Raw genomic sequence first — 18223 nt, 5'->3', positions numbered from 1 at the left:
ATCCAGGTCAGGGTTAAGACAAAAAAGTGGCAATGCTACAAGCCACACACTCACTTTGGTCATATTATTTTTGAGCAAAGGGTCATCAGCTCTGGGAGGCGACAGTCCATGTCTAGGCCATGGCACATGACTCTGGATCTGGGAAACACACGGTGTCATGGCACAGACATCACCAGGCCACATATGAGAAGGAGATTTCTGCAAACACATACCAGCATTTCTGCAGACCTGTAAATGTTCTCCTTAAAACACAATGCAATGGGCAACCTGGATTGCTTTAAAACACCTGTTCCACATCAAAGCTGAAAGAAACATCCAAAACAGCACACGGAGCATTCACATACATCTCACAACCTGTAGGAAGATTGCACTGGTCACTGCTGGCTAGGAGAGATACCCTGAGCATCTTGGATGGCACTAGAGACTTAACGGGGGCAACTGAGTCGCCCTGTGTTGGTGTGGATTATACTGTGAATGTAGAGATATAAGAATAGGAGAAGTCAAACAGGAGCTGAATCCACCCCAGCAGTCTGAAGTTATATGTCTTCTATTCTGAGAATTCAGAAGGGCCAGTGGTAATTCTTCACTTACTTTTATTAAAGGCTTTAACTTTTTCTTGTCAAAGATGTGAGTAGCCCTTAGAGATAATGGCAAAAAAAAAAAAAAAAAAAAAAAAAATCTTTCATTTCACTTTAAAATACTCTGGTGAGAAACGTCTTGCTTTGGAAAGTCGCCTAGCTCGTTTGTTTTATTTCACAAATTACCCAAGCGCCCATTTGTGCTTTATAACTGGGATTCAGCGTTAGTTCTTGATTAGAAGAGCTGTCATCTGCTTTTCTAAGCAGAAACATGAATCATGAGCAGGCAGTTATTGGGAGAGCTCTGGATCATTTTAAGTCACAAAGTCAAATTTATAAAAAAGGAGAAGCAGAAAGACAAAAAAACATTTGTTGCACAAGAAGGCCTGGGCGAAATTCTCAGAACTTGTATGTGCTGAGAAAGTATCAATAACCGTAAAATTTCACAGCCCCCTTTTTAGAACCGCAGCCTTAACATTTTGTAGGGAAATAAAGCTTTGGTTAACCTTGGCACTGGCAGACCTCATTAAAATAACAGCCTGTCACTTTCGAGTTTAAAATAACAGGGTTGTCAGTTTTATATGCAGCAGAACCATCCACAGCCTCACTCTCTGGAAAATAACGTGCAAGGAGCGGGGGGGGGGGGGGGGGGGGGCTGGCAGCAGCAGAAAGCTGAGCAACACCGCCATCTCCAGGTCCTGCCGACCCCACCCGCTTCACTTCTGAAAAATCACTGCCATGAAGTGCAGGGTTCAGCAGCTACTTGAATTTCAATTTGCTTTTGTGAGGTAATGGGGAAATGCATAATGTATGAAAAAAAAAAAAAATAATCTCTGTATAGAGCAAATCCGTTCCGCTTCGCTTGCTCCAAGTCAAAGTGGGTCGTCCTCGCCGAGGCACCCAATGGGCATTGAAACTTTGGGCGCTTAATGAGCCGTTCCAGACAAAAATATGCACCTAATCTCCTTGTGCCTAGTCAGTGGAGAAATGCAGGTGCCTGTGAGAGAGGAATCCTCTTTAAATTCAGGCACCTAGGTCAGATAAAGGGAGCCTAGTTCTACTGCCTTTATACATAAGTGCCTTATGCCTCCGAGACATCTATAGGAAGCTGGCAGATGTAACAAAGGACATACAGAAGACGTGTCTTTTGTGAGGGACAGCTCTTAAAACTTAGGGGTCTGAGTTAACTGCTTTTAATTAAGCCCAGTTTACAAGGACAACCGTGTGTCAATTAAAATATCCAGCTGTCCTCTACTTATCTGGTTGTCACAGGTAATTCTTGCACCATTGCACTCACATGTATGAGAGACATAAACATAACAAACAGTTGCAGACAGTACATAATATGGGTTTTAAGCTTGCTGACTGAGTCCTTTTAAACAAATTGTTAGCCATTAGTCCGAGAATGCTTTCAGATGAAATCCCTAATGGACATAAATACTGATCGATGTATAAAAGTCCAGGGCAGTTTTCTGCTGGTATGGCATAACACAAATCAGATCATAATGATCTGCTTGTTCTTGCTACCCTGCCATGTCTGTGACAAAAGGTATGTTCCCCACAATCCCACACACAGCTCAGGCTGTCAAGCTCCATATCCATAAATCTGTTATCAAGCTGCCCGTCATTATAAAAGCTCCACATCATTGTTCATAAAGGCTGCCAGGGTGCTGGGTGGCTGGCTGGGGACATTAGACAAGTCTAGGGGAAAACAAGCAGCAGGCAGCAGAAAGCATTCTGGCTGTTCACCTGGAAATAACACAGCAGGAAGAAGTGGGATTAATTAAATGTTGTCTGTGAATTCAAGTCTGTGAAACCACAGTGCCTCAATCACAAACATCCACTCAAAACATCTTCTGAGAGGCTGCGCTGCCATGTACCAACCCACCATGTGCCATCCAGAGTGACACCCTAGTTCATCAGAGAAGCAACGTCCAGTGAGTAGCAAGAAACATTTGTACTTGTTTCCAAGGCATAAAGGCTTAACCTTCATTGAGATTTTGCATTGAGATGTTTCTGAGCATCCCCAGGGAGAAGGTATCAGCAGAAAGGCAAGCTGCATATCCTGCTTGCATTTCAAAAAGAAAATCTGCCAGAACTTGCAGAATAAAACAAAAAAAAAGTGATGTAAAAGTGTCAGTAAGAAGGAGAAAAGAATGTTAATAACCATTTGTACTTAATATCAGCAAGACGCTTGTATTTCATTTATTGCATTGAACCAGGGTCAGTTCTGGACACATTCCAGCATCTTTGAACACTGTTTTTGCATCTTGTAAGACACCTCTGACTATCTGTGAGAGCAGGGATTATGTTAGGGGGATAATAAAACTGGAAGGACTCTGAGATGGACTTGCTGTGGGGAAAGGAGGAGCAAATAACAGAAATTACTTTAAATATATATATATTTGGGAGCACCACCTTTAAAATCTGCTTTTTGGCCCACATTGCTTCTGGACACACATTATTCCCCTGCGGAGGAAGTATGTCTCCATCAGAAACTAAACCAAATCAGCAAAATCCATGGGAACTTAGCTGCTAGCTTGACAAGCAACTGTCTGTTTGGGATCTTTCCTGCTTTATAGAACATCATCATTACACTTTTAGTTTTGCATATTTTAGATGCTTTTCTGAATTATCCTGGTGAGTTTTTCAATTTATCCAGATGTCCTGAGCTAAAACAAGGAATTCTAAGGTCTGATTCCTGCCAAAATGATGGGCTTGCTATGGGCTTGCTTTTTAGCTCACCTCCTTCCTCTGGAGTCCAAGGTGAGTAAAGAAGACAAAAAAATTGGTCTCCTTTATTTACCTGCTTAAAATTGAGCCTGTGCTAGCAGGATTGGAAGTGAGCTCATAGGTGGTGGTGTTAAGTTCTGCTGAGGACTTATATGGCTTGAATGACTGCCCTGATCACAGAAAAAGTCAGTGGCAGGAGTAAGAAATTAACTGCCTTTCTCATTGTAGGGTGTGTAACTATACTATTTTCATGACTCTGGACATGAATTTCTCTTTGAAAATGATGCAAATTTTTAACTTTTCTTACCTATAGAGTAACATCTTCTTTCTGTTAGCAATTACAGATAAAAGCCTGGCTATTTTAATATCCATTTCTATGTATCAGTTAAAAAAAAAAGGAAAAGGAAAAAAAATAAAAAAGAAAGAAAGAAAGAAAGAAAGAATATATATATATAAATATATAGCTCTTTGCACAGCTTTTGATATATTTTTTCTTATGAAGGAGAAAGTATTGCAACTCAAAATAAATTTAGTACCTTCAAAGCAGCTGAAGAATAGTTCAAAATAGTGGCAGGGCAACATCAGGGAGATAGCCAGGAAAAGTCACACTAACTGAGACCAAGGAGATCCAGCTGTCTTAATTCAAGTAAATCTCTGCCTGAGAAAGTGGGAAGGAAATATGTAAAGTATCAAAATCGCAGACTTCTTGTGTTTAAACATTTCCACAGAAGTCTAACTAAGCTTGAAAGTTAATCTTTAATTCAAAGCATGGGAAATACCAAGGAATCATTTACATGGCCACAGATCACTAGGGAGGGGATGCAGTAGTCTGACTTCATAAATCACAAGCAAGCAATGTTAACTGAACCCTTAGTGGCTTTTACCTCATTTTCAAGGGACTGTACATCTATTGCCTATTTTTTATATACTGGCAGTGATCAAAACAATGTAGAGTGGGACACATGTAACTGTGGGGACTAATAACAGATTTTCTGTGGCTATGCCTGAGGAGATCCCAAAACTGAAGGTACTGAAACCCACCAGCAAAAGTTTTGCATATCATTGCAGGTGTTGCAGCACCCAATTCTATTCTGCATTTAAAATTACATTAGAAATACTTCAAAGTCATTGCCTCATTGCCCGCCTGGACATCTAGTGTAATCTAGAGAGATCTGCAAATGGAAACCTCTCTCTAAGCTGTAATCATTTTTGCTATTGCTGCCTTTTGTGAGTCATGTAAATGTCTCCCTCTCCCCAGGCTCTAAAACGGGAATGACAACTCACAGGGATACTTGGGAGATTTAATCAGCTGTCTTTTACCAAAACCTGTTGGTAAAGTACGATCTTCTTTACCAGATGTACTTCTACAGTACAAATATATATATATACATGTTGTTAGGAAATTTAATAATGTGTTGTCTATACGCAGTACACGTAAAGAACATGCAAATGTTATTTAGTATCTTTGAAAGTCATTGGGGAGTGGAAGTCCCCGTTTTAATTTTCAGAGCATATTTCTGGAGAGCCTGTGAAGAGTGAGAACCTCTCTTAATCTTTTATTGAATTGTATGAAAATATGAAGTTTGTATTCCAAATTACAGCCCTTACAGGTGCTGGGGAAAATCACTTTCCAATGGGTGTTGACTCACTTGTGGTTCAGAATAGAAGTCTGTAATCCTAGAATGCCAGATCTAATTTGGCTACAGTAAGAATCTGAATATAGCTCTTAACATCCGAGTTTTGAATAACTTAAAATAACTTCCAGATAGCAGTGAACTTACTGCTCTGAAAACTAATTACTCACCACAAATATGTTTGCTTTTGTAAATGGTTATCCAGGAGAGGTTATAAATGAGAAAATCTGTCCCCTTGTATCTCTTATTACCCAAGATTATACAGATGGACCTACAAACCCTTCCTACATGCCCTTTTCCCTACATTGCCAGCAGTTTCAGTAGGAGTTCTCTATATGATTTACTGGCCTATGGTGGTTTTACTCGAGTGGGTGGCTGAGCTCCACCTCAGCTGCTCATTCTTGGTTACTCTCTGCCCCTGCTCCACGTGGGGTCCCTCCCACAGAATGCCGTCCTTCCCAAACTGATCCTGTGTTGTCTTCCCACAGGCAGCAGCTCTCCAAGCACTGCTCCCACACGGCTCCGTACCACGGGGTCCATCCATCCCCCAGGAGCAAACTGCTCCAGCACAGGTCCCCCACGGGCAGCAGCTCCCCCCAGACCCCTGCTCCTGCGTGGGCTCCTCTCCACGGGCTGCAGCTCCGGCCCGGGGCCTGCTCCTGCGGGGGCTCTCCATGGGCCGCAGCCTCCTCCAGGCCACATCCACCTGCTCCACCGGGGGCTCCTCCACGGGCTGCAGCGTGGAGACCTGCTCCGTGTGGGACCCATGGGCTGCAGGGGGACAGCCTGCTCCACCAGGGGCCTCTCCACAGCCCACAGAGGAACTGCTGCTGCCTGCCTGGAGCACCTCCTGCCCTCCTGCTGCACTGACCTTGAAGTCTGCAGGGTTGTTTCTCAGTCCTTTCACTCTCCCAGCTGCTGTGTGTAGCAGCATTTTTTTTCCCTTTCTTAAATATGCTCTAACAGAGGTGCAAACAACATCGCTTGTTGGCTCGGCTCTGGTCAGCACTGGGGCCCTTATCTAACATGGGGCAGTTTCAAGATTCTTCTCACAGAAGCCACCATTATGCCACCCCTCCTACCAAAACCTTGCCATGTAAACCCACTATACAGCCTAACAGAAGTTTACACAGCTCTCTGTGAATCCCAGGCAGTTTAACTAAGTGGCATGTGTTGTTCAGCTGTACCACCAGTGATGCTGGGGTTTTATCCTTAGCGTGCACGTAAAGGGAAGAGTAGGGGCTGCTCTCTGCCTGTTGCCCGAAACCCCTAGTCCCACGGACCAAAGAGATCAGGCAGGGCAGGCATCCCGAGACCATCCCCACTGCTGATGAAGACCTGCCCACAGTCTGTAAACTAGAATTTTATTTTTGGCTTGTCAGGGCTCTCCTACTGAGACTTTAAAGGGCTTACAAATGCTGCTGGTGTCTGTGATATGAAAACACAGCAAGTAGGCCTTGGCAGAGGGTATGGAGGAGATTTATAAGATTTCTATCATGGCAAGAAATACTGTCAACAATTCACGCAGGCAAATACTGTCCTACTTATTTCTTACGGATGAAAATGTGTGAGGTGCTTCTGAAATAACATCCTTGGATGTCTCCATCTCCTGGCATATAAAGTGACATTCTACAAGGTTTAAGCACTGCAAAGCAGTGTGGGCCATTTGCTCAGAGAGCTATCATGTCTTCAGAACAAAAGATAAAAGAGATAAATAGCCAAGTACAATATTGTACCTCAACAACCTAAAAGCCAATCTCAGAACTGAATGGAACAATGGAGAGCTTTTATTTCTCATTTTTTAAAAGAATAAAGCTCAGTGATTTCCTTTGAAAGCTATTCAACAAGCTCCCCTAAATCCTATTACAACTTAATGTGAAATGCATCTGTTTCCATAAGAACAACACTGGCACCATTCATCCTTTGTAGTCTGTCCTTTGTTGTGTTCTCTATCTATTCTTGTAGATTTTTCCACTCTAGTAAACCAAACACAAAACAAGAACTGATAACGTTTCAGCCAGAGCATGTATTAAGTTGGTGCTGGAAATTCAGTTTGTTCCTGCTTGCTGCCTGAATCATGCCAAATTAAATTATTGTTCAAGAGGGAGTTTATAACGTAAAGGAACTGTTCTGATACTGTCCCAGCATTTCTTGAATGTGAAGTCTGTATCCAGCTACAGATATTTGTCTCTATCTAATAGCAAAGAAGGATATAGTCTCTGCATGCCCATATATACGCAAACCTCTCACTGTTAGCAAAATCCAAATGTACTGCAATGCATTCAGCCTGTGTGTCATAAATCAGTTGAACATCAGCCCAGCACTGCATCATTTTTTTCAGAACCTGCACATATAGATCTAAGTGTAATATTTATTTAAGGCATGACCGAGCTGGTGGGCAAGACATTTTATCTGATGAACACTATTTAACTGAATTGACATTCAGCAGACAGCGAGGCATATTAATTCTTAGAAAGATGTATATTTAGAAAACCTTAGACAAATTGGGAATAGAAAGAGCAAGATGTAACGTGCTTTTTATTAATGCCATGCCTGTGGAAAAAGGTGAATTTGATTATTTGTACTCTCTGGGCCCAAAGGCACTGTGCCTTGCTCATAAATACAGGAGTTTAGGTTTTAGCACCGTCAGTCCTTTTAACCTCCACCATCATTCGTTATGGAATTAAACAACATATTATTTACGATGATAGCTAATACGGCTGATGTGTTTTAACCAGTTTTCCCTTTCATTGTCTCTTAATCAGGTAACAGACATTAAAGAAAAACTAAAGGTCTCTAAAAAGTTCTGGTCAACATTCCCCTACACAATCTGCAAGGATGAACGAGTGACAGCCGGTTCGTTAAATGAGGAGGACTGCTGGAATGGCCATACCAAGGCGAGGTGAGGTGGACCCTTTCTCATCGAACTTGGTCCAAATCCCCATCAGGCCTGAAGCAATCACAAAATTGAGAGAATTTTACAAAGCTGTTTGTAAGAGCAAAATAGAAATGGGAAGAACAAGTAATTGTTCACACATACTTTGCAGCTGAGATTACCTATTGTCAAGGTGCCATTAAAGCTAGAGTGTGAGTAACTGTAAATGTGCACAGCGTGCCAGCATGTGAACACAGAAAATGTTCACTGGTTGAGCTCCAGAAGGATAATTTATACTGAGATTTCAAAGAGCTCTTTAGGTCCATTTAGTATCCCTGTGTTGGGACTGACAGCTTGTGAAGCAATTGCACTCTTGGGATACCATACTAGGATGAAGCAGAAATTGGAATTTTGGCTCTATTTGCTATTGGCTGGCAAAGCTGAGGGCTATTTGCTGTGGAAAAAAAAAAAAAAAGAGAGAGAGAGAGAGAAAAGAAAGGAAAGGAAACAAACGAGAAAGAGAGAGAGAGAAAAGAAAGGTGGGAAACAAAAAGAGAGAAAAAAATAGCCAACAGAGAATAAATATAATACTCATAGTTATCTTGTGCAGAAGGCTTGGCCGTACATTACTTTATCAGAAACACTATGGTCATCAGACTTTTTTATGTGATGACTTTTCTGTGAGTTTAAATTTCAAGGTGTGTATGTCTCTGGCTTTGGCCAGGTTGGTGCTAGCTGATGAGCAGGTGTCTCCAAGTGTCCTAATGTGGATTCATCAGCAGACAAAGGAGAGGATCTGATTAACCCTGCAGAGAAAGGGAGAGAGGGATTGACTCAAGGAGTATAATAGAGGCAGTCTGGTCTTGGTTTTGCAGCAGTAGCCTGTGACTTTGAGAAGAGAGGAAGAGTTGAAGGGTTTGAGTGTCCAGTGAGTACTGTTTCTGGAGAGTAGTAGCACATCTTCCTCTCTATCTTCCTTTTACTCGATGACACAAATGAAGCTAGAATTTAAATTAAATAAAAATAAATAAATAAAAATAAATAAATGAAATGACACAGTAAGAAAAAATACAAAAGTGAGACAAACATAAAATAGAAAAACTCAGTGCAAATAACAGAACATAACAAAAACTCATAAACCTGTTAAATATCATTTTGCATGGATGGCTGATACAAAGACAGGTGGCACCCATGCCACCACCTTGCCAATTTTGTAAGGAACATGCTACAGGGGGAGGTCTTGCAGTGAATACATGCCCTTTCACTATGCCTTGCTACATAATGCTCAGAATAATTCATTTTACAGACCAGAGCAGAGAGCTGTATGGGCTGCTGCTAGTCCATTGAACCCACCTTTAGAAGCACTTAAAAAAATCTGTTCAAAAGCAGGGGCAGCCTTACAGGTCACTGCTCCATTCCTTCGTCCCAGATCTAGGGAAAGCCCCTGGGGACTCTGACAAAGACACCTGAGAGGAGCATCTGGCTGTTACAGCATTCATCACAAAGGAACAGCATGAAGAGAGAAATAAAGATGTGTTTTTACCTTCCTCTATAATATCTGTTCTCATAGGTGTGCTTTGTAAGCTGTAACCCCAGGCTGGCATGCTGCAGTGGTTAAACAGAGTTTCCAGGCCTCACAGCTGGGCACCATGTGTCACATCAGGACGCACACATTAATAAGAGATATATGCTGCTCTTTCTCGAAAAGAGCAGTCAGACCAACCTGCTAATATCCCTCCTGCTTCCCACAGCCAGTGCTAGAGTTTGTACCACATCTAGCAAATACTTTTCAGCTCTCTTGTGTGCTAAAGGAACTAGCAAAAGCTCCAACTCTGGGGAGAGTTTTGTAGGTTTGTTTTAAACTTTTCATCCTCCTTTTGCCGTACCTTATGGGAAGCCTGGTTATTTTCATTAGATTAATGTTCCGGAGCTGTTAAGAAAATCTATCCTCTGCTGATAATCTCCTTGATTAATTCAACACGGGCATTCCACTGGATGTGGAACCATAGCTTCACAGCATCACCTGAAAGCACAGTCTCAGCAGAACTAACCACAGCTCCTCTATTTGTTTTCTATTTTGTATGCATTCACAAAGGAAATGCATAATCATAATCTTAATAACAGAGTTCAATAAATGCTTCAGGTGGAGAGAATAGTAATAAATCAGAGAGATACCATAGGATGTCATGGCCTGTATATGAAATAATATTGAAAATGTAATTAGTTTGATATGCAAAATCACCTCCTGACTGGTGAACAAAGATATTTACTGCAGCGTAAAGAAAAATCATAAATGTTTCCATGACCATATTGACTACCATCTGATAGCAAACACTAGTTTGAAAGAACAAGGGTAGCAATATCTGGCCACTGTGCATATATCTACTTTTGTTCACTGTGCAGTCTGTTATAAGCAACCTTGTGCTACAGAAAGAGTTTCATTTTCAGTTCCAGAGAATATGATAGCTCATGAGAAAATAAAAGGAAGGGAAGGCAAGGCAAGGCAAGGCAAGGAAAGGCAAGGCAAGGCAAGGCATGGCAAGGAGAAATTTAATCACTTCCTGTTTTCCCTAGATATTAGTACTACAAATTAGAAGACAATATGTTGTTGGTTACTGCTGGGAAAGGAGATTTTTGCTGGGTTTTGATCAGAACTTGTGACTATATAAAGAATTAGAAACTTTGAATTGCCAGATACATGTTATACTTCATATTTCATTTTACACATCGCCCTCCAATGCTGCTTTTGCAGGAAAAAAAAACATTACAAACTTGAGATCACACAGAATGAAAGCTAGGCTTCCTCCTGAGAGAGACATTACACCAAGGTCACTTGTGGTTATTGCAGTCCCCAGATATCACTCTGTTGCCATGATTAATTTGCAGTGACACCAGCGGGGGCTAAATGAAGTTTTGCAATTCACAAATAATCATGGGGTAACAGAGTGATCCATTATGGCGTTCTGGAAGGGTGCACTTGGCATGTTGCTGATCCTCCGTGAAGAGAGGTTTTAATCAGGTCACATCAGGTAGAAACCAGGTGCTGTGCAAATGGGAAAACATTCATTAGGTGGATGAATCTCTTCTTTTGGAAAATCAATTTAAAAAAAAAAAAAAAAAAAAAGATACTTCAGACAAAGTGCCTTTCAGAAAGATGCCAAGCAGAGATTCCCATCATATCTGTATTCATTAAAAAAATTGAACATAATTTTACGATTAAATAATGGATGTCTTCTGCCAGATGCAGAGACAGATATTTTTAACACATTTAGAACCTAAAGCCATAATTAAGACCAAACTTTAGAAATGTAGCTCCTCTCCTATCTGCAAATAAATCCTCAACAACAGCTGATAACCTCTTCACTAACACATGTTTTCCAGAAATTAAGGGAATTTCCCGGGAATTTAGGAATACAAGCTTTAGGAGGATCTACACCAAATCCCAGATATTATTCCTTGAATAAACCAAGTGATTGTTACTGCAGTGAGAACACCACCCAAATCTGCAACCACTCTGATGGCTGGGAGAAGAGCATCAAATTGCTCTGACCACCCTCAGCCAACTGGGCTTAACCAACCCACATGAGAGATGGTGTCAAGAACAAGTAAACAAGTAGATAAGGCAGACGGTAATTATAAGAGAAAAGAAAGCTAAAGAGAAAAAGAGAAAGCTAAAAATGATAATAATAATAATGAAATAGGCACACTGCAATTTTCAGTGTCAAATACAAAACTAAATGGTATTTCACCAAAATGAGCAAGGACTGTGTCTCAGCCAGCATGAATTTTTCTCCTCGTACTACATGTAGGTGAGCACCTACTCCCCTTGCAGAGATCCTGGTGAATCTCAGGTATGAAGAAGCTCTGACCAGAGCAGTGCCTGCCCTGGGCAAGTGACTCCTTGCGGGTCAGCAAGGCTTGCAAAGAGAATGAGCTGAATGTGCTTTACCCAGGTAGGCAAAGATAGCCATTTAGTGCCACAAGTGGAAGTGTGAATAAACCACTTCTTGGTAAGTGCAAAAACTGCCTGTTCTTAACTGCTGGCTCTAGTTAACTTTTGTGGCTTCTTAAAAAAAAAAAAAAAGAGAGAGATGAACAATTCCCTCCCTCTCCTTCTGGCTCCTCAAGCTTTGCTCCAACATGGTTAAGAAATTATTAAAATACCGAAAACATCCTTTGAGGGTTAACTCCTGAGCAAACATAATCAGATGAGGTGATCTAGTTAGCCAAACAGGCTAGTTTTCCACTGCACCTATCATTCCGGACCAGATGTGACTGCCTACCTTCATCTCAGCCTGAGTAAGCCTGTGCTGGATTTTGTGCCATATTGCCTACAGTTCTGGGAACCTGGAAAAACTCCAGTGCTGCCAGGGTGGGATGCTCCAGTTCTACTGCAAGCAGCTGCCATGGTGGCAAAATATGGAGAACATTGCCCTTAAAGGCAGATGTCTTATAAAAAAAAAACAATATTCTTCCTTTGTGTGTGTGTGTGTGTGTGTTGTGGTTTTGTTTTTGTTTGGGGGTTTTGGTTTGTTATTTTGTTTTGTTTTGTTTTCTGAGAGCTTTTATGTAAATGATCTGAAAGATTTATCAGTCATTTTTAGACACAAAAAGGAAGCAAACACCCTAGAACATTAAATTGATATTAAAGGGGGGAGAGAGGGAGAGAGAGTGGTTTTAAATAGGCTTTGTGGTGCTTGGCTATGGTGTGCCAAAAAACATTTTTGTTGTCTCTGCTGAGACAAGCAAGAACTGCAGAAAGGCTAAGAGGAACAGAAAGCATTAATATTTTAGAAAACAATGTAAATTACACTAAACTCCTGACATAGCTGAACAAGGAGCAAACAGCAGAAAACAAACAGCATTGTTCAGCTTCTCTATAGTCAGAGGAGTATGAAAGCTGGGTTTGGGGGGTTTTTGTTAGTTTTTTTGTTTTGTTTTGTTTTCTAGGAAAATGCAAAGAATAGACACAGATTCAGGTTGGCATGATTTTGCTTTGTTTTTTGTTTTTTGTTTTTTGTTTTTCTCATTTATAATGGGCATGCAGCTCTTGTAATGGCCAGGCACACAAAGAGATCATTAATGAGAGCAGAAGCAGCAACAAAACTCTAAATTCACAGGGGTGTCTCCACTTACAGAACTGCAGCAAAAGCAGCTGTGTGCAACAACTTTGCCCAGCCAGCAACAAATCTTCTGTCAAAAAGTAGTCCCAAGGCAAGACTTCCAATTCAGTGCGACTTAACCCTACCCTGCGCATATCAAAATGCTTCTGTCAGAACATGTGCTGGGATGCTTCTCAGAGGCTGCCACTCAAGAAACACCTTGGGCTGCATGTTTCCATATCTGTACCAGTCCTTTAAAGAAGGAAAAACAATTCAAGGATATTTACATTCAATATAAGCTTTTCTGATTTTTTTCCCCCCTGAGGAAGTAGGTAAACTACTTCAGTAACGAGGGCAGAATTCAGCTTCACATTCAGACATGTAAATTCACACATTTAAATACCAATGCCTATGAGTGAGCTTACAGACAACACGGGGTCAAATGTGTTGCCCAAGCTAGAGTAGACAGATATGACACGGGAGACTACCTGCCAGAGACAGGGCAAGACCTGCTAGAGCATTTTAAAAAATCAACAATGTTAAGGTGCCTGAACAGAGCCCCAATATCCGGTCAGTGTTGCAACTGCCTAAACACTCTTAGCTACTGCTATCTGGGATGCTGTCATGAAGATAACTGCATGAAGCTGGCAAATAAGACACTGGACCTATGAGATATTCAAACCCTAGTGGAGTGATAGCAAGGCACCTTTTAGATACAGTTACACTCAGCACTCAACACTCAACACACTTGCTTAAAGAAAGGTACCTAATATCATGTTAGATGCTCCAGACATCCAAGACCTCCCCATCAAGCCTATAGGTATGATGCAGGACCTATGAGAAAGCCTCACCTTTCAGGGCTGGCAACCAGAGAAGACAAGGAATAACCAAGAGCAGCTGAAATTGTACCAGATATTTATGTTTGTGAAACTAAGCCCCATCAGATGAAATCTAATGAACTAGTCATCTGGCCAAAGATATATAGGACCCCAACACCTGTCCGTACACCACACTGGTAAATATGCCTCTGGCTAGTGTTGGCTTGATTATTAGTCAGGCATTGGAAAAGGTTGCCCAGGGAGGTGGTGGCGTCAGCATCCCTGGGGGTGTTAAAGGAAAGGGTGGATGTGGTGCTTAGGGACAAGGTTTAGTGGGTGACACGGGTGGTAGGGGGATGGTTGGACCAGATGATCTTGGAGGTCTTTTCCAACCCTAATGATTCTGTGATTCTGTGATTCTATTTTTTATGACCTTGTGATGACCAGATCTGGTGAGAGTGGGACTCTGCTCATATTCACACACCTGTATGTAGATAGATAAGTTTTGGTATCCACAGAAACCTAAAGATGAGTTGTCAGCCTAACTCTATTTTTTTTTTCCTTTTCTGTCATAAATGCCAAGATGTTCATTTGCCTGGGATTTTAAGTATCCACCTAACTTTTAGGTGATTAGATGGTAATGGATTTCTTGCGATCCACATTCAGTATGGCTACCTTGCCCATCCTAGGTAAGGTGCACCAGACCATTCTCATGAGAGGTGAACCACCCTGGAGAGCACACCCTGGGGGCTAGCTGTACTGGTTGGCTCCCATCCTTCCCCACCACATACAATACCAGAAATCTGGGGACATCTGTGCCAAAATTAGATGTCTACATTATTCATGCTGGATCACAGTTTCATGTGTTTAATGTAAAAACTTCTCTGAGCCATGCTGATACAATTTTAAAATGCCTGAAATTTGATAAATTTGCTTAAAGCTTGATGAATTGATCTGTGTGAGGCTCCCTGTAGAACTGTGTTAGCACCCATCTAACCTAAGAAAAGATTTAGGCAGTAAGGACTTGATTTACACACCTTATTTGATAATTATACATTGAATAGTCAAGCCTGGCTTATGTTGAAACAAAGCTTTCCATCACATCTTATATTTTTCCTATGTAGAAATGTTTTCTCTTACAAATCTACTGTAATGCAGCTGTTGGCTCTGCATCCCCAACACTTCATATAAAACCATCTGTATTTTCAAATAAGTTTTAAAATGTCTCTGTTGTATATCATTTACTGCAGTTTTTCCTTTGAAAGTAATTGTAGCTCCTCCATGCCAGGAATGTTTTGGGGATCATCAGATCCTGATGCAGATACTGGCAGGGGGTGACAGATTGAAATCACTTTCTACAACAGACTGGACTGCCACGTTTAAAGTTAGATGATCTTCAGAAGGACATCTGACCCACACTGATCGCAGTGTAGAATATGAACCTCAATAAAAAGCAAACACCAGAGCACTCTCTAACCACATTAAGTCTCCAAACTAGCTCATATTCTCTCCATATAAAAAGTTTACTTAAGAAGTCAGTACATTCTTCTTTTATTATTGACAATAAGACAAGAGGAAATCAAACATAAATCAGTCAAAGAAAGCCTGTGAACTGCAGTTCAGAGCTAGCCATAGCTTCTCATGGATGGTTTGCTATAAAGAGCAGCTAACTCTTCATAAAAAAAAAAAAAAAAAAAAAAAAAAAAAAAAAAAGGAAAGCAATCCACAAAAATGCTCAGAGATTTAAGATCACTTTTAGCTGCTAATAGCTATGGCCTTTGTTATGAACAAGACACAGGGCAAGATCAACTCTTCTCCAAGCTGGTAGGGAAATACTTATATTCTTACTTTTTTTAATCAACTGCACCTTGAAGTCACTGGTTTACTTCTAGGCTGAGTAATTTATCTACAGCAGTCATTTCATTTGTAGAGACGTGTGACAGATGGAGGTGCTGTTCCTTTGCAGCTCAGAGCTTTCCTGCATGCCAAGGTCTCCATCCTGCTGCCTCCAGGCAGCTCTGCAAAATTATTTCCAATTTCTATCTTTGGTGATTCATAACATTGCAGCTTGCAGTCCTTTGTACTAGGGGAGGTAGGTCTGTATTCTCGATGTAGTTTAGACTGTACCACAAGAGTCTGGATGGGATCCCTATAGCACTGTTATTTCTTGTTATGGTACCAGTGAAATATCAAGAAATGCAGTTTGAGGCTGGGTGTTTTGGGCAGTCCTGTTTCGTTCTTCTGTGTTCACACTCCCCTGGGATTATTCTCATGTAAGCTTTCAAAGGCCACTGATGACAAATGAGTCTCATCTTGTGAAGCAAGCACCTATTGTGATGAGACTAAACCCTCCCCTGGCTCAGCAAAGCAGTCATCATTCTGTGAATCTCCAGAAGCAATACAAAACCAATTTTCACTTATCCATGACTTCAGTAGAAAGTCCTTTTTTCTCCCATAGTTTCACATTTGCTTTTAAGGAATATATTTATTTTCCAGACCTGTACAAACAGAACACTGGCATCAGAGCCAAATTTGAATACAGATAGTGAATTAGGTTGGCAGAGAGAAGTAAAATACTTTTAAAACTACATTTGGTACCAGACATTATGAAAGTTTGCCATTAGTAGACTAGACTGCACGCACATGAGGAGTTCCACAGACATCAGTAGGATAGCCTGTTTTGTAGGCTAATTACAAAATGCATCATGACCTGATAATGAACATGAGCAAAGGGTAGATCTGCCCCAAATTCCTTGCAACCTAAATATGAGACAAAAAAGTAGATAAAAAAGGACAGATAAGAGAGAACAGGGAAGCAGTGACACAGTATTTTCTCAGGATACAATGCCAGCACGGAGAATAATGTCAGCTTTTTATCAGCCCAGCAGCTGTAAAAGGCACCGATAATTTTTTACAGCAATTCAAAGTCAGAAATAAGGTAGCTTTGCAGATGCCTATAAGGAGTACCTGTGAGTACAGAGAGCAGCAGGGGACAAAGTGTGCATACTTAACAAAAGATGATGAAGACTTTTACTGTAGAATGATTGGAGGAATAGGCTGATTTTCTAGGAGAGAGAGAGAGAGCTGCAAAAACACTCTTGATCCCTGTGAGCCGCATAAGACTGCATTTGCCAAGGTCATAGAAGGGAACGCTGCAGTAATCAAGAGAAGATAAGCTAGGAGCCTGAATAAAAATTTCAGATGTGTGGATGGATAGGAAATGCCATACCTTAAATATGTTATGCACAAAGTATGTGGGAGATGCAAGCATAGCCCATTTGTAAGGAATAAGGACCAAATGAAAGAGAATGCTGGAGTCTGGTGAATTCACACCACCTGGTGTGAATAGGTCTGGATGCTGGAGTTCACTGTGGTCAAAAAAAAAAAGAATGTGAGGAAGGACTAGAGAAGAAAATGAATTAAGTGCCTCCTTTAATCAAGGAGGGTATACGGCCTCAAATTGGCTTCTGAACTACCACAAAGCAAATATACTATATATAAAAAAGGAGTTCATAATTTTTAAGCACCAAGAAATAAAAACAGAAGAATGCATGACTGGATGCTTAACTTAGTGCACAACTGTTCATATCAGTGCAGGATGTGCAGTGACTTACTGCTGGTTGGTGAATCTCTTCCATAGATTACAGTTGGTGCATGTGCTGGGGAGTATGTGAATAGTTATGAGGTTGGAGAGCTTAAATCCTTTCTGCTTTTCACACAGCCAGGAGAGCTTAAATCCTTTCTGCTTTTCACACAGCCAGGATACTTAAAAGAGCCTTTAGAGTCTGTGAAATTAAAAACATATTTTTAACATGGTTCCAGTGGAGCTGTTAAAGAACTGTGTAATCATTATTGGTGTTAAATTGCTTTGTACAGCATTTTCTGTTTGGTCTATTTCTGCAATGTACTGCATTCAAACTAATCATTCACCCTACCATATAGATACTTGCCTGAAATTATGAATGATGGCTTGACCAACCAAATCAACAATCCAGAAGTAGATGTGGACATCACAAGGCCAGACACCTTCATTCGACAACAAATCATGGCTTTACGTGTCATGACTAACAAACTGAAGAACGCGTATAATGGAAATGACGTCAACTTCCAGGATACAAGTGAGAAACCATTAGCTGTCATTAAATAGACATATTTTTGAAATGCATTCATAAATCATTTCCATTTTAAATAGCTTTGTGTTTGTGCTCCCTGTTTCTGACAACATAAAAAAAGTCACTCTTTTCCACAAAATCCCAATTACATATTTGTTCCTTTTGCTTGTTTATCATCATATCAAATGCATCAGGACAGTGAGGGCTTTCCATTATGCGGTATTTCCATTAATTTCCATTAAGAGAGTCCACTCCTTTTTCAGAAGGGCATTTCAACACCGAATTAAATCACTGCAGCTTTCATTCGGATGCTTTATTGAATGAAAGTTACTACCCTAAATGCTTTACCATTATGTTCATCCACACCAGGG

General features: G+C 40.8%; 1 protein-coding gene across 3 annotated transcripts in view; it reads left to right on the top strand.

The window, feature by feature from the left end:
• Window positions 1–18223, top strand: part of GPC6 (glypican 6) — a 795726-nt gene that overhangs the window by 763942 nt on the left and 13561 nt on the right. For all 3 annotated transcript variants that reach the window (XM_035319317.1, XM_035319313.1, XM_035319308.1), the window contains 2 exons: window positions 7711–7847; window positions 17683–17858. In XM_035319317.1, coding sequence (XP_035175208.1) covers window positions 7711–7847; window positions 17683–17858 — 313 coding nt within the window. The remainder of the gene's footprint in view (window positions 1–7710; window positions 7848–17682; window positions 17859–18223) is intronic.

Source organism: Oxyura jamaicensis, chromosome 1, assembly GCF_011077185.1.
Source record: "Oxyura jamaicensis isolate SHBP4307 breed ruddy duck chromosome 1, BPBGC_Ojam_1.0, whole genome shotgun sequence".
NCBI classification, from domain to species: domain Eukaryota; kingdom Metazoa; phylum Chordata; class Aves; order Anseriformes; family Anatidae; genus Oxyura; species Oxyura jamaicensis.
The sequence above is the reverse complement of the archived record's forward strand: the minus strand, read 5'-3'. Positions and strand labels throughout refer to the sequence as shown.